Below are 19,733 nucleotides of genomic sequence, written 5' to 3' on the forward strand. Positions count from 1 at the left end.
TGCGGTGAGGTTTGAAGTGAATATGTAGGGCAGGACGTTAGAGAGCTGCATGGTTTCTCTGATGGTTTTGTTGAACATTCTGCCATCTAGTGGTTGTATGTGGTAGACGATTTCTTTGGGGTTTTTGAATTCAGATGTGACATGAATGTGATCATGTTATGTTACATGATATGTACCAAAAGCACAGATGCATCGTCATACAAAATCCCCCTTCTGGAAATGTTTTTTAAATGAGCCCAGAACCTCATAAACGGATGTTGACAGTTTATCTTTGTCGCAGATGTTGCGTTTTCTTTGCTACATTATCTGGTGCAACGTAAATTGAATCAAATAATCTGAGTTATATGTACATGTAGTGTTAAGAATGCGTTTCATAGCCATAGTGCTCCTTCATTATTTCTTTAAACAAAGAAGGATGTGTTTAAAGAAAAATCAGGGCTGAAGAGAGAAAAATGATCTCTCTCCTTGCTTTGGTTTAGTTCTTGGGTTTCTCTCCTGAAACATCATTTAATTCCAGTTCTGTCTGTCTTCCCTCACTCTTCTCTTCACCAACCAGGTTCTGATTGAGATCATCGACGCCTCCTCAGTAATCACTTGGGATTTTGACATGTGCAAAGGCGATGTTGTTTTCAACATCTACCACTCCAAGCGGGCCCCTCAGCCTCCACGTAAAGAAGCCCTGGGAGCCCACGGCATCACATCCCCAGGGGGCAACAATGTCCAGCTTATCGACAAGTCGTGGACGCTGGGGCAGGATTACAGCATGGTCGAGTCCCCGCTCACCTGCAAGGAGGGCGAGAGTGTGCAGGTGAGATGGCAGGATCATGAATTGATTCAATGTGGTTCTAAGGTTTGCCTATTTAAATATATTTCCGGGGTTAGTTTTGCTTGTCTGGCTTTGACATTGTATACTTTGAATCTGTCCTGTCCTCAGGGCTCTCACATCACAAGGTGGCCAGGTTTTTACATCCTCCAGTGGAAGTTCTACAACATGGCAGCCTGCTCGGCCACCAACCTGCCCCGAGTGGATGATGTGCTCGCCACTCTGCAAGTCTCGTCGCACAAGTGTAAAGTCATGTACTACACCGAGGTGTTGGGCTCTGAGGACTTTAGGTTAGTAACCTTTTGTTTGTTTGTTTGTTTGTGTGCGTGTGTGCGTGTGCGTGTGTGCGTGTGTGTGTGTGTGTGTGTGTGTGTGTGTGTGCGTGCATAAAAGTGTAAAATACAGAGACAAACATTTGCGTCCATGCTATACATGTGAAGGGTATTTTTGTGTCCATATTGTTGCAGTTTTAAGGTGTTTTACCATGATGTTGTGATAGTTTTAAATTCCAGCATTACTTCTTTATGACTGCTCATTTTTCACTCCTGCCTTCTTTCAGTTTTCCCCCCTCTACAACTTACCACGTAGTGCCACGTATGACATTTGATATTTTAATGGATTATCTCTGTAATGTTGCTTAAATGACACCATGGAAAGCCTCTGGAGCATCATGACTTTTTTAGCCCCAGAGTTTTGAGATAAGGATGCTTCCCTCCCTTGTAGACTCCTTTAATCCAGCCTTTTCTGTCCAATATCGCTCCCTTCCCCTCCTCCTCCCCCCACCTCCTGCTCTGTCTTCTTCCTGTGAAGAACGGCTTGCTGTGATGTGCAGAGTTTGTAAGTGGCTCAGTGTTTGCCCCTTCTCCTTTAGCACTAGCACTCATTGCCATCCCTGCTAATTTGAACGGCCCCCTCATGGCAGTCACGCTTGCAATGCAGCAAAGAGATGCTTGTTTGCATCTGTTATTGCTTATGGATTTTCTTAGCATTGGCTAACAGGATGTTGTTGCTTTGTTCAAACTGATGATAGACTCCTGCAGTTGAACTGCTGGCTTCAGTCACCCTGCCTGCATGACTAATAATATCAGGAGTCCCAGACTTGGTTAAGTTTGACACACTAGTGCTCAGTTGCATATTCAAGTGTCCAAACCAACACATGCAGTTTTATAACTACTCACAGCACAGTGACATTTGCTGGCATTTCTATATTTTTTCTGCACACATCCATTTGTACTACCAACTTACTGAATCTCACTTTGCTTATAGTGCACCTGCCCGTTTCATTTGAACAGACTTGAAATTACCATCTAACTCATTCTAGTAGCATTTAACAGGATGTTCTGCTTGTGGTTAACATTTCTTGTTGAGACTGAGATCTGTTAATATTCAAAACACAAACCTGAACCAAAAATGTGGAATTAACGTAGCGCTTTTTATTTGTAACCTAGAGGAAAGGTATGTACCGCGTTTCACGAATGCTGCTGTTTTTTAAAATACTATAGAGAGGATAATAATTTGGGCTGTTTTGGGGTTTTTCTGCCAACCGGAAAATGAGAAAAGATGTAGCTTAATTCAACCTGAAAGAAAATGTATGCCTTAGATACCGAGTATACAAAAAAATACACACACACACAAATAAAACACTCAGCTGAATAGATATATACAGAAGATATCAGATGTTGATATATGTATTTGCACAATGACACAACAGAAGCCTGCTGAATGTCCTTTTTAAAACTTTATACAACACATCCTAATGCATGTGTTGCCATGCAGCATGTAGGAATATATCTTTCATTATAGACAGGAGCTTACTTAAAATGTACATGTTGTCTTCATACTGACCCCAACCTAAAACCAAGCAGCCTACATACATTGTTAAACTGCATTAAAACTCAGTTTACCTTGTGAAATTAATGTAGAAAAATACAGAAAAAGAACAAAATGCCTCATGCTTTGCCATAGGCAGCTTAAACCTTCAATCTTTTTGGGTTTATTTATGAGATGGGGTGGATTTGCTTCTGCTCTCAACAAAACAGCCTGAACTTCCACAAGAGCAGCTCCTCTCCAGAGTATGATTGAAAACACCGAAACAAGCATTGACAATGACAAGTATTTTTCATTTTGAAACTCTCACTCTCCAACCCTCCTACTTGACACACTGTTGGGTGTTACAGCCTATGGCAGAGCCTGAGCCTTGTATGCCACACAGAGTGAATCATGTTTGATCTGGCTGCATGGTTCTGCATCATGAGCACGAGTTGTGCACACAGAATGCACTTGTTCTTTGGCAAACTGCGGTTGCTCTGTTTTTGCATACCTGTAAAGTCAGCTGCAGAGTGTGAATTGTGTCTGCTCACATGTTCTTTGGATCTCCGTCTCTCACCTCAGGGGTTCGATGACCAGCCTGGAGTCGAGCCACAGCGGCTTCTCTCAGCTCAGCGCCGCCACCACCTCATCCAGCCAATCACAGTCCAGCTCGATGATCTCCAGGTAGAAACTGGAAGCCAAGGACTTCAGTTCCCACAATCCCCCCTCCCTCCTATGCCCTTACCTTTAAACACTGAAGCCAACTCTCCTCCAGCCCTTCCTCATCGTCTTTGGACTCTGTTCCTATTGCACAGCCAGTCTTCTATGGAACTGAAGCATGCTTGCACAAACGGAAGACAAAGAATTTAAAAAATCTGAGGCAAAAATTAAAAAACAGACTGTACATTTAAAGGGCTGATTTTTGCACAAAGGTGATATATTTTTGTGCCTGGCATCTCTGCTGGGCAGCTGTTTGAAACAAAACATTAGCAGAACGTTTGTTTTTGTGGTGTTGAAGGTCAAAGGTCGGGAGATGAATTTCGGTGCCTTTGTGGTACCGGAAACTGAAAGAAGCAATATTCTCATCCTGGGAGCTACGGGACCGGATGAACACACTGGAGGCGCTGTTACATATATGCATTTACATCGACACACACGTTTACAGCACTGAGATGACACATACCTCATTCTTGTGTGCTTGCTGAAAAACTGGAAGCGCTGTTACTTACAAACAACACCAGACACACGTAAACACATGGATGTTTGAAAACATACAAAAATTTACAGTGTTTGCCATATTACCAGAGGGGTTTGTTAAATCTGGTAAAACTGTTTATAGGTCAAGTGTGTGTGTGTGTGTGTGTGTGGGCGAGGGAAACTCTGAACTAGACCTGGGTCGAATATCACCTGCAAATAAATGTTGTTTTTCAAACCGCATGGTGCAACGGAATGGGTGGAGCTTACTGAATCATGACGGTGCAGATGGTGTCAGCAGAGCCGCCAGTTGGCGAGAAAATGGAATTGAGATATTTTCCCGCGGCTGCGTGAGCTTTTCTGTCGATCGTTTTGCCGTCTTAACGTGGCACACCCCCACCCGTCTGTCTCACGAGGGCTTTATCACATGTCGAAAAAGCATTTGGATATTTGGCCCGGGTCGGACTCTTGGCGCAGAAATCCGCTAAAAGCAATAACACGAGTTTGACTTTCTACTGTGTGAAATATTTCTATTTATCATTGAGATGTTTGTGGAGGACCGTGGGTGCTGATTGCAGATGAACTTTTTGTCGCGCAGGCAGGCAGACGAGCAAAACAGCCAGTAAACCGCTGAACATCATCACTTCCTGTCTCTGTTGCCATTCTGTGAGGATGGAAACAAAATAACTCGCCAGATTTTCTTCGGATTTTCCTTGAAATGACAGCAATCGGTTTGCTTTCTGTCCAGGTTTGAGAAACTCTAGTCAAAATCAAGTTGTAGAGGAAATGCCTTCTTACTGATTTGTGAATGTGCTACTGATGCCTGAATTTAGAGGGTCATGATGTAATTGGGCAGAACTGCCGTCATTCTCTACTTATTTTCCAGAGTGATTAAGATTTCAGTGTGCATTAGGGATGAATGTTATTTTGTGATTATCATTTGACGGTGCACCAGTAGACAACGTATAGATACTGTATATGTGCTAGTGTTGGTTGGAGTTTGTTACTGTGTTTTGGGGATGAGTACTTGATGGGGTGAAGCAGTGTGGTGTGTTACTGCACGCTCACGTGGTGATTGGGTTTACAGATCTATTATTTAAAGATTAAGATATAGCCATTTTAAGAGTCATGTGTCAATAAAAATACCATTTTAGCCTTCGTAAGCGTCACTTAGAAACGTACCTGCTTTTTGGTTTTTTTCAAGGTCACCACTGTAATAGATGAGTGATTGTGAATTGAATGAACATTTCTAAATGCAACACATCCATGCAACAAGACTTTATTAGCTTAATAGGCATTGATGACTCCACATAGATCTGACTCCCTGTAGAGGGCTGAAATGCTCGCCATTGCCAAGGGGTCATTGTGTGCCGTTGCCATGGTTACCAAGTGCAGCTGACAGCAAAAAAGAGAACACAAACAAGCCAGATTAAGACGTGAGGCGTTCAGGCTCCTGAATATACTGGCCCTGCGTCTTGTTTTTGATACATGAAACTGCTTGTTTTTGAATATGAATGAAAGGTCGAGGGTTAACTTGTGGTAACTTTATGTCATAAACTGCAATAACATGAAAATGCTTTACTGAGAAAAAGGACCTCCTCAAATTGTGGGCTGTTAAGTGTGTGTGATGGTGTAAAAAGGATGAATGTTAGAAATGTTGGGGATTAAAGATATGCCTGTAAAGTTTCCGTGAACACTCCCCCTGCCTCTCCCGGCAGGTGTGTTTCTCCACTCGGCCTCTTCTCGCTCTTTGAAGCATGTCTAGAACCACACGACTAACTTTTCCTTCATCCGGTTATTCTACATTTCTCTAGTAGTTTGATTAAAGATGAAAAAGGTAACATCAGTTCCAGACTGAAGTACTTCTTAGACTTCCTTTTGTCTCTTGTTCTTTTTCTGTCTTTACTCTTTGTCTATCGTGCACGCACAGTTTTGCTGTTTTGCGTTTAAACAATTGTCATTGTGTTGTATCTTAGAGAGCAGAGTGGACCTTAATTGAAACCATAGGCATAGAGAAGTGTACTCAGATCAGATGTTATTTGATTTCTGCTTAAATTCATTGTTACAAATAACATAAAACTTCCATGGTCTGCTGTCTTCCTGTTTCTCTGACTTTAGCTCTTACAACGTGCACACTTTTCATCAAGATCTCATTGATAAATGAGGGCTATAACTGTTTGTCTCGTCTGTTCAACACATTTGTCCGTGTCTCTGCTTTTCTTTCTGACATTGTTGCATATCTTCTCTGTACCTTGATGTAAGGAATTCTGTAAAGTACATTGTTGAATTATTGAGAATATGGCGCCTTTACATTTTTTGAAAACATTAAACTTGAATTATGAGAAATATACACGCACTCGTGTCTCCTTTGATTGCATTTTCTATGTTTCTGCTACTTTTGCTCATGTGATGGTGAATGAACTTTTAACTTAACTTTTAACAAAAGTGAGACGGTACTATAACTGTTGCCAAACCTGTGGCACGTCCAATTTGTCGAAATATTTTAATTGCTTGAAATTGTGTCAATGCGTCTCCCTGCATTCGGTAATCACTTTGCTGCTGGCTGCATCCACTTTTTAATGACTTGTTGATTAATGAGACTCGTGAAAATGGGTTTCGTGTTTGCTGCATCACCGACTTTAATAATGATCACACAAAATAATATGGCCCTGCTGACATGAATCTCCGCATGGCAAAAAGCTGTCTGAATTTCTATCTGTGGAGCAGCACCAGCGACATGACACACCATTTCAGGTTTTTCAGCATTTTAACATGGGAAGTCATAAAACATTGAGTATTTTTTTTCCACAGCAGACAGACAAGGCCTCAATGTCCTAATACTGGTGTGATGAACTGCAGTTAGGCAGGGGTACACATATTTACCAGGAATATTTCAAGACTTGAAGCAATTTTGCCTTTATTTGATAGTGTAAAGAGAAAGTAAAATCTCTTTTCTCTCTAAAAAAAAAACCACTGCTAAAATGTATTTTACTAGAAGATGAGCTCATTTTTGCCTCCACTTCCTTTCCTGGTTCTCCTCTATCTATCACATTATATATTACCTTTTAGATGTAATGAGACCTGATTGCATCAAGCATTCCAAGTATCTCCTCCTGATGGATTATTCTCATGAGTGGTCATGTCGGTGTCGGACAGACCATACTGATTTCCTGTCTTTTAGTTACTTTTCTTTCTCAGCATACCTGCATTTTTTCAAGCCTTGCTAGTCTAATGGATCACTAATCCACCCTTTAAAAAAAAAAAAAAAAACTCATTTTGAAAATCAACTTCAACTGTTTTCCTTCCTACACAGTTTACAGATCATCAGCTGGGATTTTATTTGCAGTTGATCAAGTGACATTTTACGGTGTAATTTCAGCATTCAGACCACTAGATGGCAGGATTGAACCGCGGATCACCACACTGACGCGAGGCTTTATCGTGACGTCACACGCGGAAGCAAAACACGACCGTAGGTGTCGGTGGACCACACGTTACTTTGCCTAGTCGGTGTTCGTCATTCGGAGCCTCCAGCAGGCTGATAGAGATGTCTGCCCCTCCTGCAGAGGGTTTGGTGGAGCAGTGGGAGAGGTCAGACTGCTTTTCCTACATTTATACACCTGAACTCAGAATACACCACACTACACACAGTAACTTCACCGTGACAGCACTGGAGTTTACACCATGGCCACGCTGCAGCTAACTGTTATCACCTGCTAACCTGAAGTAAGAGCTGGGTAAAAACACGTAGACCTCAATGTGCTGACAGTTAGACTGGTGTGTGTGTGTGTGTGTGTGTGTGTGTGTGGGGTAGGGTTAGTTTTTAATATTTGCTTTTTATACTTTTTTTCTATCCGTTGTATAAGATTAGATTTATGTCATATTTTGTCATAACATTTTTGTTATCATGTTTGTGTGTGTGTGTGTGTGTTTGACTTTTCTTTTCTTTTTTTAACATCCATCTGTTGTATAAGATTAGGTTTATGTCATATTTTGTCATAACATTATTGTTATCATGTTTGTGTGTGTGTGTGTGTGCTTTCGACATCTACCAGTGGAATAAGATTAGATTAAGGTTAAATTTGGGGTTTGTCATTCAATTCTGATGGTAAAGGTCAGGATAAGGAGCTGGGGAATGTATTATGTCAGCGAGGGTCTTCCTATAGAGGTGCAAAATGTGAGTGTGAGTGTGTGTGTGATCTGAGGACACTTAGGACACTGTGTGTTGACATGCAAAGCTCTGGGTATTAATGCAAGACACAGGTTGCCCACTTCACAATTCCAGGTGTCAGTAGACACTATACGCTTCATTAAATGATGAAAATGTAAAGGTTTGATATTTTGACTACATGCGTTTTTTTTTTCTGGTGTCAAATCTTCCCAATGTGAGTATCTGAGCAAGTGTCCCCTGTGTTTGTCCTGTGGTTACTGTTGGACTCAGTCCTCTGCTCCCTGTGCAGCGAGCAGGCCCGTCTCAGGCAGCAGGTGGTGGAGGAGGACACCGAGGACTGGCAGAGGAGTCCGGACTTCTCGGGCCTGGAGAGAGTTGGAGGAGTGGACCTTTCCTTCATCAAAGGGGACGACGTCAACGCCTGCGCCCAGCTCGTGGTGCTCAGCTACCCCGACTTGGAGGTGAGCTCCCACACGACAATCTATTGGCCCCTAGTGGTGACATGTGGGAAAAGCAGCAGTGTTGACAGAGGTCACAATCTCAGAATGTATTCAACACATTCAATGAAAACATACCGATGGATCATGATGTGAAATACAGAGCATCATCAGATTCTTTTTATGTGCCCTTAAAAGTAGCCTTGCCAACTTAACTCGGGTTGTTGAATGCGAGGTCACGGGAGGTTGTTCGTGCTGCCACGTCATCACTTAATATAATACTTTTGCACGATCTTGAAGGCTGGCTGTGTCAGGACTGTGAGCACACTTCACATGACTACTCACACTTTCACCAAGGCCTCCAGCTTGTTTTTTCGTTGGCTTTAGATAATTTCTCCCATGAGATTCTGCCTGCAACCCTCTGATCATATTTTTATCCCCCCAAAAGATGTTTGATTCATGTTTATTGCCTTTCTAGTGATCCTGCTCATAGTTTTATGAATTTCCTGGATATCTGACTCTGGGAACTAATGTTTTTTTTCTGTGTCCTGTGCCCTGTGTCTATTTCCACTAGTTGTTCAGTCATGACGGGTTTTTGAAAAGCAATGTCCAGCAGTTGCGCTGTCAAAACCAGGAATTGGATGTTTGTTTCATTATTCTGCTAACTCCTGATGTCTTTTCACGTTGCTACTTGAAGGCTATCTTTACTTTATTTGTTTTTGTTTTTTTACAGGACACACAGTCGGGAACATAACTTGAAAAATCTGGCATATTACTAATTTTCTTGTTCTGTATAGCTTGACAATATATGGACCAGGTTGACTGGATGCATACAACAACAGTAAAGGTACATGTAATGGCAAAATGGCAAAATAACCTTTTAACTTAAAATCTTTTTTTTTTAATGGTACTTGGGCTGCTCCATCATTAGGGCATGAGCAGATCTGACTATAGTTATATTTGTGCATTCAGTTAAACTATTATTGTGGCATGTACGATATTCCTAGCCTTATTCTTTCAGATGCAATCCCCGCTGTGTCAAACGGACTTGGCAGAAGAAAAAAAAAAAAAAAAGATAAAATATGAAATCACAATTCGAGGCGATACTTTCATGCCTTTTAGGTAAAAACAAGTACGAGACTTTAGTGCTTGAATAAGTCTCTGTTGTAGGATCATATTGGTATGAAAAAGGCACCGAGCTCCAAGGCATCTTCTATGAATAATAATGCCATTTTTTTGAGAACTGATTGGTCAGATGGCAAGAGCTTTTATATGTGTTGATGTGTTGTCTTGAACATAATCTGCTCTGGAGCAAGCATGATATAACCCGGTTTAACTTGAAATAAACCTAAAGTGAACTTGCTGATCACCCTCCGTAGTGCAGACCTCAGGCGTTGATCTTTTGTTGCTACAAAAAGATCGACTGTTTCAGCTTTAGGTTTAGCCTGTAACACATTCCAGCCGTTTTTCCATCTAACTGAAGTTGTACTTGGGAGGAGGAAAGAAACAACATAGACTAAATTGTGATTTTATGTTGACGTAATGCAAAATGCATGTAAATGTACCCTTTGATATCATGAAGGAACTATAAAATACCTGTAGAATATCTATAAAAAAACATCCAAACTCAAAGGGGCTTTTGAATCTGATTGTTTAGTCTCAAATGTGTGTTGAATTTTAATATTCTTTACTTTAATAGTAGTGGATGTCTAATCCAATCCAGCCAAATTATAGCACCAACACAAGCCAAATTGCTAAACAGGAGAGCTGAGGTTTAATATACACTACAGCTCAAGGTCAAGTCTTGTTAAAGTGGCTGGTGACAAGACCTTGGCAGACCCAATCTTCATTTAATTTACTTTTTGTACAGCCTTTCACAAGCATTCATCGCTCCTGCTATCTATCTGTGCATTAACACGGGCTGCTGGCACCTTCTCATTACACAGCCCATTATAATTAATGACATTTGTCACGGCACGTTGTTGATACATGAAGCCAGCGAGGCTAATGAAATGTTGTTCAGAAATGTTGTCCAATAATGGAATTATGTTCCCTGCTTGGTTTCAATTTACTCCAGCACTGCCACCTGAGGCCATGTGTGACACTAAGTAAGACTGCTAACATGATGCACGTTGTGTACATTGCTGCAGTGGTTTCGTTGTACAGCCTGCTCTCAAAAAGGGCCTCAACTCACTACAAATCAAATAAATAAATTTCTTTTCAGCCAGAACAACTTGAGTTGCTAAAAGTCTTGCCAGTAACTTCTTACAGCAGAGAGGGATGAAGGTCACTGCGGTCAAAAATATGACAGTGACATATCCTGAAATGGAAGTAAACATCTTGCATGATTGCATGTTTTTTTGTGGCTGGTGCTGCAGGCATTCATAAAAGTTGTTTTGTACTGGACGTCGCAGCATCTGAGGCCTTGGCAAATCCTCTCACTGTGACAAGAAGATTTTGAAATTTGCCAAAGGTGAGGGCTTAAAGCTCCAGAGCAACACAACATGATAGGCAAATTTTGATTATACTTAAAACCTCATTTGTTCCATTAAAACGGTTTATTCAAGCAGACTGTGCTCTTGAAGCCCCAAAGAGACCATATCACTGCAGAGTCTCTGATTATAAGCATAGGAAATGAAACTAGTGCTTTTGTTTTAGTACTTTCCATGAATACTATAACCAACCATGGTTTAGTGTCATAGAATTCAAACTTAATCTTTTAAAGTCCAACTGAACTCACAACTGATAACTCCTGTTTTTGCTGTCAAATGTACAGTTGATATTTTTGATTTGTTTATTTGGAAATAAACATCAGAAATTCACCTTGAGCTCCAAAGCCTTTGATAGGCACGGGCACTGCAGCTGGGACATGCACAGACAGGGTAACGCCATCATGAAGCCAATCATATAGAACATGACTCTTTTTTGTGTCCTGGTTATTTCCTCGAAGGAGAACACAGGACCTCAGATTTACAGAGCAGGTAACCTAAAGAAATGTATTTAGTTTCTGATGCTCTGTATCTTCACAGCTGCAGATGAAAAAAGTAACAGATGTTCCAGTTTGTGCCAGATGGGGGATGTTAGTGATTATCTTGCACAGCTTGTTCGGGTCTGTGAACTCACCCTTACATATACAGTGGGGGGCGGGGGGCGGACGCATTTGTCCGAAGCATGCAGCACCTGACCCCCGACACTGTCTGCACTCCACTCAGGAACACAGATGTATGTTTCCAAACCCATGGAGAGAATAAATGCAGAGTCTATAACCACTCAGCAGCGTGTTCCTGTCCCCTCTTTTTCCCAAGGTGATGTATGAGGACAGTCAGATGGTGACCCTGATGGCCCCCTATATAGCCGGCTTCCTGGCTTTCAGAGAGACCCCCTTCCTCCTGGATGCTTTGAAGCGGTTGGAGGGGAACCAGCCTGAACTTCTGCCTCAGGTCAGCTTCTACACACGCGCATTGATGACACACATGACTTCTCAGGTTCAGAGAAGTCCTTAGACGGGCCATCAACCTGTTTAAGGACTTCTGGTTACAATTGTATTTCCTGTAAGTGGAATGGTCAGCAGCATGCGCTTCATCGAGGTAGTCATTTAGGAGAACAAATGACAGGTGTGATAAAGAGCAGAACATGAAATGGTCAAAGGTGCTGCTCACTGTACAATTGCAGATACTTCTAATTAGTCCAGAGCAGTGGTGTGCACGGGGGGGGGGCATAGGGGGTGGTCGCCCCCCCTCGTGGCCCAATTGTTGAAAGACGTGCGCTAAAGTGCCCTTTTGGTAGCCAAAATGCGTGCTAAAGTGCCCTCTTGGGTGGCAAAATGCACGCTTAAGTGCCCTCTTGGGAGCCAAAACGTGCGCTGAAGTGCCCTCTTGGTTGGCAAAACACACTAAACTGCTCCCATGGCTGGTTAAAACAAGATTAACTGCCCTCTTGGTTGGCAAAAACGTGCACTAAAGTGCCCTTTTGGGAGCCGAGATGCGCGCTAAAGTGCCCTCTTCAGTGGCGAAAACACGCTGTATGTGCCCTTTTTTTTCTTTTCGCCCCTGCCTTTCAAAAAGTCTGTGCACGCCACTGGTCCCGAGCTGAGTTTTGGAGTGTACACAGTCCTGTCTTCACTCTCGTAAAGCGGATTAAAATTGTGTTACTTGTTTAACATTTTGTGAAGTATGCTAAGCAGCCCTGTTTCCAAGAATGAGACGAGAAGATAGATACAGCTGTCATACTTGTGAGCGCAGAGCTGTAGTGAGGAAGTGGTTAGCCTAGCTTAGCATAATGACCGGAGGCAGGGGAGTAAGTCAGGCTCTGTTAAAAAATACGCCTATGATAACTTCTAAAGCTCGCTAGTTAGCACTTCTATGTCAGTTTGTTTAACCTGTTAGTTTCAGCACATTACTCAATAAAAGGGCAATTTACTATAAAGCATACTGTAAGCATGCTAACGTTACGTGCTAACATTGGCATATTGGCTTGGAAAGCTAGCATCAATCTTAAAGTACAGATAAGGCTTGGGATTTCTGGTCATTTTCACTATTTGGGGCGTTTTATGATGAATTTATGAGATTGGTTGAGAATTAATTGAGTTATAGATTACAGACACACACAACAACCTTGACAACTTATTGTCATTATTTAAATGGTGTAAACCTTGCCTGGTTTCATTTCAAACTAAAACCCACCGATTTAGTTGCATCTACTTTTTTCAAAGCTTTTTTTATTTTTTTCTTCTTCTCACCGTCTCACTGTTTCTCAATAAGACAACTCGGATTTATCCTCACTCACTCACTGCTGTTTGTCACAGCCCACACACCTCCCTCGCTTCCTCCCACTCTCTCTCTCTTCCTGTCACCGTGCACACAGGTATGCAGGAACACACATACACACACGCACACGCGCGCACACTAGCTTTTTTCTTCCACTGACATTTAGCCCTGGACAGATGCAGGCGCTGCTCCCTTTATCTGCAACCTTTGAAGTGACTTCCTCCTGGTGACTTATGATTTGATGATGAAATATGTCTGTAGGGTCACCTTTGGCTTCAAGAATTCATCGCTGCGCCGGAGCTGGAAGAGTTAGAATATCAGTTTGAGGCTCTTGTTTCTTACCCACCTTAACTTTCAAAGCTCAGGATAAAGACGCTGCGGTCTCACACTCCACATTAGCAGCTGCGGCCATATGCTGCGTTCCAGACAACCTGTCACTGGAACACTTCTGACCTCCTCCTAGAAAAAGTTGGATTGCCACGCAAAGTCAGACTTTCTACTTGTAATCGCAGGGCAAATCCATCGTCGAGCGAGTCGTCTAGAATTGGGAAGGTCGCTGGTTCCCCCAGCTGCATGTCCTTGAGCAAGATACTGAACCCCAAATCGCTCCCGATGAGCACTTGGCACCTTGCATGGTAGCCTCAACCATCAGTGTGTGAATGTGTGTGTGAATGGGTGGATGTGACAAGTGTTGTAAGTGGGCTCCCGTAGACTGGAAAAGCGCAATAGACATGCAAGACCATTTACCATTTACTTTGGCTCTGGTGCAGTCGCCTCTCACACAATGTCCCATCCACAACAATATCTGATTGGTAACTCGTCAGAATTTATAGCCTATGACCACTGAATAATCCGAATCTGCAAAGTAACTAGTAACTAACTGTATCAAATAAATGTAGTGGAGAGGTAGTTTAAAGTAGTAGGAAATGTAAATAATCAAGTAAAATACCTTGAAACTGTACTTAAATACAGTACTTGAGTAAATTTGTACTTTGGTTTATTCCATCACTGGTTGTCTGAAGTTTGACACTAAGATTGTTCATTTACTTACTTACTTTACTACAAATGAATGTGATTTCTAATAACCTGTATCGGTATCAGCCCTGAAAAAGCCATATCTGTCGACCCCTCATTTGTAGGCGTCAGTATTTGTTTAAGGTGAGTGTGTAGAAATGTAGAATGCCGTCTGTTACCTCATTTGCTGTTCCCCTCTTCTATTTCGTTTATATTTGCCATGAGGCTACATTGTTGAGGGTTCACTTGCCAAAGAGACATCATTTTGTTACGGTCAGCCAAGTTATTTTGTTAACATTTGACATCGTGCACCCAGAATGTTTGGAGGTCAGCAGCTGGAAATTTCAACTAGGAAGCAACAGACTGTAGATACGGAGAAATCGAGTTTACCAGCAGGCACTTGAACTTATTGTATCAGGACTCACACAGGCGGAACTAATAATGTTAACGGTGCCTCTGCTCCACTGAACTGTCTGAGCAGCCATGATTAACATTATTCATTACAGCTTGTGCTCCCGCCACTGTATGACTCATCAAAAGGTCGAGAACCTTAAGAAATACATACATTACATGCCACGCATGGTGTTTTTTAAAATGAACGGTGAAGCTGGTGCTTTGTTTTGTACTGCAGGGAAATAAATGTGCCCTCTCAACAGGTGGTGTTTGTGGACGGGAACGGTCTCTTCCATTACAGAGGTAAGCCAAGCTGTGCTGCACTTTTTTCCTGCTTGAATTACAGCAGGATGCGTTCACTGACACACGGAAAACATGCATTAGACATTTTTAGGACAGACATTTTTTATACTTCTTGGCAAAACATGCGTGTAATTAGTTAATTGTATCATATTGATAATAATTACGACAGACACATTCCATTTCTGTGTTAAGATGAATTCACAGAAAAAATGACCCATCATTTTATAATTTGGGATTGTTCACACATTATTCCAAAGTTGTTAGCTGAAGTGCTAACCCTGGAGATAAAACCTCAGTGTGCAGCTCTGGTAAAATTATCTGTTGTTCTATTCTGCCAACGGTTTGTTGACATGCTTTCTCACTTTCATTGTGAGACATTCTCAGACTCAGAATCATAAGCCAGAGGCTGACAGGAAAGTCATACCCCGCTCGGCTGCTCATAATTATGTCTTAAACGGTATGATGTGAATGCAACATTTGCCAGCTGTATGACTATACCTCTGTTGGCTCAGTGTGATGGCTGAAAAAGACATTTGACAGCAAGCTTTCATTAAAAACATATTTACACTTGTTATTTTTCTACTTTGACGAGGGATAATGTCTGCTGTGAGAATGGTCTAATGCTGTCAGATCCCCTGAGCCATTTATGGCTGGGATCACGTTTTGTTTTCAATAACCCAAGTTGCTCCCGATAGCAGCCCTCAAGTAAGGAAGACTTCAATATTAAGGGAAATATGTTTATTTGCTTTCTTTCTGAGAGTGAGATGATATAAATCTTGTGTCTGCGTGTTAAGTATGGAGCTGGAGTCAGGGCGTGGTTGGCTTAGCGTTGCATAAAGTCGAAGGAAAAACTCTTTACAGCTAACGTCCCCTGAAAATGCACATTTTCATTTCTGTTTTTGTATGGCATTAACAAACAAGCTATAATATTTAGAAAGGTGTTGTTATTGGTCCACGTTGGAATGAACCAGGCCGACCTGTCTCCCCTGGCTTTCAGTCTTTATGCTAAGCTTGACTAACTTGCTTCATTTGAGCTCTGTACCTAATGCACAGACATGAGATTGAAATGAATCTCATCTCACTCTTGGTGAGAAAGCAAAGAAACATATTTCTCAAAATGTTACACAGACTTTTCCTTTGAGCAATTTAATAAGACATTGGAGGAGAGCAAGACAAAGTAATGTCTTACACCTGACAAACATTTCAGTGCGAGTGTGCAGTTAATGTCATCTTATTAAATTGAAGATTTAGATTCAGATCCAACTCTGAGCGTCAAGGCCAGGCCAGCCCAGCAAGCTGTGTAGGTCAGCTGGATTAATTCTGCAAGCTGTCTTGTCTTTCTCTTAAAACAAGGCTCAGCAGTTCTTTTAATGCTTGTTAGGCTGGCATTGTGCAATCATAAAATATGTATTTATTATATAAGAAAAAGTCAGGGGTCACCAACACGGTGCCCGCGGGCCCCCAAAGACCACATGAGTAGCCCTCAAGCCTGTTCTAAAAGTGAAAATTGGATATTGATATTATCTGTTTCCCACCTTGTTAAGTGATTGTTGATAATTATTGTGAGAAATCATTCACGTGATCAGTGTCTTCACATAGATAAGTATCATTAATCATTAACAATCATATATAACTAAAGGCAAACTGAGCAAATTTGTTATTTCAGAAGAGTGTATCAAACTGGTAGCCCTTTGTTTGACTCAGTACCCATGAATTAGCTCTCAGTTTAAAAAAGGTTGGTGACCTCTGGTCTAGAGCAACCCAAGTAGATCTAAATTAGTCTAGATTTGACATGTCACTTTCTGGCCTGTGCAGAGTTTGGCCTGGCTTGTCATCTGGGAGTGCTTTCAGGGCTGCCATGTGTGGGCGTGGCCAAGAACCTGCTGCAGGTACAGGGTGTGTACAAGGGCGAAGAACACCAATCACAGGTGAGACCAAACTTAAGACTACCTTTTAACCTAAGTTTAATCAGGTTTTTTTTTTCTCCATGCTGTGCTGCAGAGCTGAATGTGTTCATTATGTGATCTCTCTTGTCATGTACATATGCTGCATCAATGCTGGAAAAGGGCTGCCACCCTTGACAAGAGTCAATAGATAAATTATTCAAGACAAGTTATCAGAGTGTATCACTTTTTTCTTCTGTTTATTGCTGGCTGCATTCTAAAAGCATAGAAAGGACAGAATCCTCAATTACCTTTAAGAGTGTGTGTGTGTGTGTGTGTGTGCGTGTGTGCGCGCATGTGTGTGTGCGCACGCGTGCGGGCACATGGAACACTCGCACTGCTATTTGTACGTGCATGTGGATGCGTGTGTTAGTGTGTATGCTGTTTTGACAGTGTGACTTTTATTGCAAGCCAAGGCCTCCATGTGTAGCTAATGCTAATGTGACTTTTTGAATACAAATCAAGCTGCAGCAAATACCTTTTGGTCAAAGTATACCTGTGGGACAGCAAGAACTGGATCTCATTAATATGCAAATGTTCGCTTTTGTTTCAGTGTGGAGCCTCAGTGACCTGTTGGGGAAAGAATGAAAACAAGTTAATGTTAAACCTGCCTGAATAACAGGCACCTGGCTGGAGTCTAAAGTAACAGAATAAACAGTCAGTTTGTTTTTTGATTTGCTTTTGATGTGAGGAGATGTTCTCAGATCAGCTACTTTGAGCTTTGATTTGACAAGTTGATTGTCACACAGTTCATTCCTGCTCATGATTTCTATTAAAATATTTTCTTTTCTAATAAGATTTGTACATTTGCTTATATGCGGATGCACAGCCCGGTGGCCAGAATATAATGTTGCAAGTTAACATTTATGCAAACCAATGATATGTTCACATAGGCTACCTGCCATGTTGACATCTCTACTAAATGTGTCGTATCATATTCACATTACATGTTTATGTTATAACGAGAGGTGTGTGTGTGTGTGTGTGTGTGTGTGTGTGTGTGTGTGTGGGGTGGGGTGGGGGGGTTACAGGTGAGAAAGCTGCCAAGCCAGTGACCACTGTTCGATACTGTGTTTTAACATTTGTCAGTGTGAAACCACTGAATAATTTGGACAGAGGACCACAGCATTTCAACATTTCAAAGTGTGAAAATCCAAAATGGGTATTTTAAGCCAAAGCCAATCCTTTCCTAACTCTAACCAAGTGTTCTTTTTGCCTGTGACCATAACAACATAAATAATGTTGGAAAATGGCTTAAAATTGGATCTGCAGTCTATGTGGCGCTTGCCTAAAGCAACCCAACACAAACATGCTGAGAGAAACAGAAGAAAACAGAGAAACACAAAGGGCTTGAACCCTGTTTTTTTTTTGCTCTGAGATGACAGTGATAATAACTGAGCTTGCTATCCTGCTAATTCTTTATGGATGGCATGTAGAAGAGTGGTGATGAACATTTCCTGTAATGCTGATGACAAGCGCTACTCAATGGTTTCAAAGGGAACCAGTGTGGATGACTCTAGCGATCATCCAATCCACTGCTAACTCAATTAGCGGGCACAAAGACTCGCTGCTTATAACCCCAACGGTCTTCATGAAGTAATGTAACATGCTAATCCAATTCTCTATAGGAGTGTATCAATCTCCGCCAATTAGTGCGGCTGGCTTTGGCGTCAGAAGATGTTGGTGCGTCTCTGCCGAGGTGAAGAACCTGATCTCTTTGTTTACACAGAACATGGTCACCTCTGAGGATGCGGCCTCACGTATCCCTTGATGCTATCTGTGCCAAAATTTGAGTGGCTTGGACATAGTCATATAAGCTATCAGGTATCATCATCTTTTCAAGCCCATGCTGGATCTTTGGACTCAAGCTGTTAGCTTTGGATCATTCTCTGTGCATGAAATTTTAGAACTCCCCCTCCCGTCCATATTGATGTAATTGTCGCTCTCTGGGGCTCCGCCTAATTCGTCTACAGGCGCGCACAGAAGTGCGACGCCTGAAGTCAACACCGGTTTTGGCATTTGAGCGCTTTGCGGGAAATTAGCTGTGAAGTAATCCGTGAACCACAAGCCATCGCAGGCTCCCTACCAAAATGTCACGAAATTAGATGCTGAGAAATAAGATTAGCCATCACCGGGTCTACACGCACACCAGCACGTACCTCTGACAAGTGAGATGCTGCCATACTCGATTAGATGTCTGAAAGGGTTTTTAAAAAAGAAATCATTGAGTTTTCATAAAACCAATATGCAGTCTGAGAAGTGTCTCTGAAGGTTACTGAGAGAACGTTCTCTCAGTTGCTGTAATTAAATGTGCGTGCTTTGAGAGTCAAGGCGTTTGTGATGTCTTCATCAGACACAAGTATTGTTTGCATGTATAGTACAGACACATTTCCTGACGCAGTGACCAAGTGGTTAGAGAGACTGTCTTCCAAAACTCTTCTTACAAAAGAGTTTTGCATTTTAAAAAGTACAGTATGCTCTTGATTTCTTTCTGAGAATGAGACGAGAGGATCTGTGTCACTGTCATGTCTGTCAGTGGTTAGCAAACAGCGGACAGCCAAGTGGCCAACTTTTTGTACTTTTGGTATTTGTGCCTGTACACAGATTCTATTCATCCTTTTGAAGTGACCTTGGACAGGACAGCCTGCCTCTACCTGTTCAGTGGTTCTATGTTACTTGAGGCTGAATGCCCAGAAGATGTAAGAGTAATTTATCTGTGCTGGAATAGAGGCGAGGGAGTGCTGTGTGTTTTAATCTCAGTCTGAGACGAAACAGAAAGGATGAAAGAGGGGAAAGGACGTTTCTTTTCTTCCTCTTTGTCCTCTTTGTTACAATGCTTGTTGTTGAAGTTCCTTGTTGCTCAGTACCCTTCAGATCTTT

General features: G+C 41.9%; 2 protein-coding genes across 8 annotated transcripts in view; both read left to right on the plus strand.

Annotated features, from left to right (window-relative positions):
• si:dkey-237i9.1 (SEC14-like protein 1) overlaps nt 1–6,176 on the plus strand; it is a 32,112-nt gene extending 25,936 nt beyond the window's left edge. Inside the window, exons 14-17 of one of the 2 annotated variants that reach the window (XM_030417872.1) lie at nt 557–808; nt 935–1,113; nt 1,634–1,660; nt 3,215–6,176. In XM_030417872.1, the coding sequence (XP_030273732.1) occupies nt 557–808; nt 935–1,113; nt 1,634–1,660; nt 3,215–3,320 (564 nt within the window). In that variant the 3' untranslated portion in view covers nt 3,321–6,176. The remainder of the gene's footprint in view (nt 1–556; nt 809–934; nt 1,114–1,633; nt 1,661–3,214) is intronic. The other variant, XM_030417883.1, reaches the window with a different exon arrangement.
• Nucleotides 6,177–7,272: 1,096 nt separating this feature from the next.
• Nucleotides 7,273–19,733, plus strand: part of LOC115586259 (endonuclease V) — a 99,780-nt gene continuing 87,319 nt past the window's right edge. For all 6 annotated transcript variants that reach the window (XR_003984850.1, XM_030425134.1, XM_030425149.1 and 3 more), the window contains exons 1-5: nt 7,273–7,417; nt 8,287–8,458; nt 11,740–11,874; nt 14,871–14,910; nt 16,726–16,838. Coding sequence is in view for 5 of the 6 variants with exons in the window: in XM_030425134.1 (XP_030280994.1) it covers nt 7,374–7,417; nt 8,287–8,458; nt 11,740–11,874; nt 14,871–14,910; nt 16,726–16,838 (504 nt within the window). In the remaining variant the exon portion in view is untranslated. The remainder of the gene's footprint in view (nt 7,418–8,286; nt 8,459–11,739; nt 11,875–14,870; nt 14,911–16,725; nt 16,839–19,733) is intronic.

The sequence above is a fragment of the Sparus aurata genome, chromosome 1, assembly GCF_900880675.1.
Source record: "Sparus aurata chromosome 1, fSpaAur1.1, whole genome shotgun sequence".
Taxonomy (NCBI): Eukaryota; Metazoa; Chordata; class Actinopteri; order Spariformes; family Sparidae; genus Sparus; species Sparus aurata.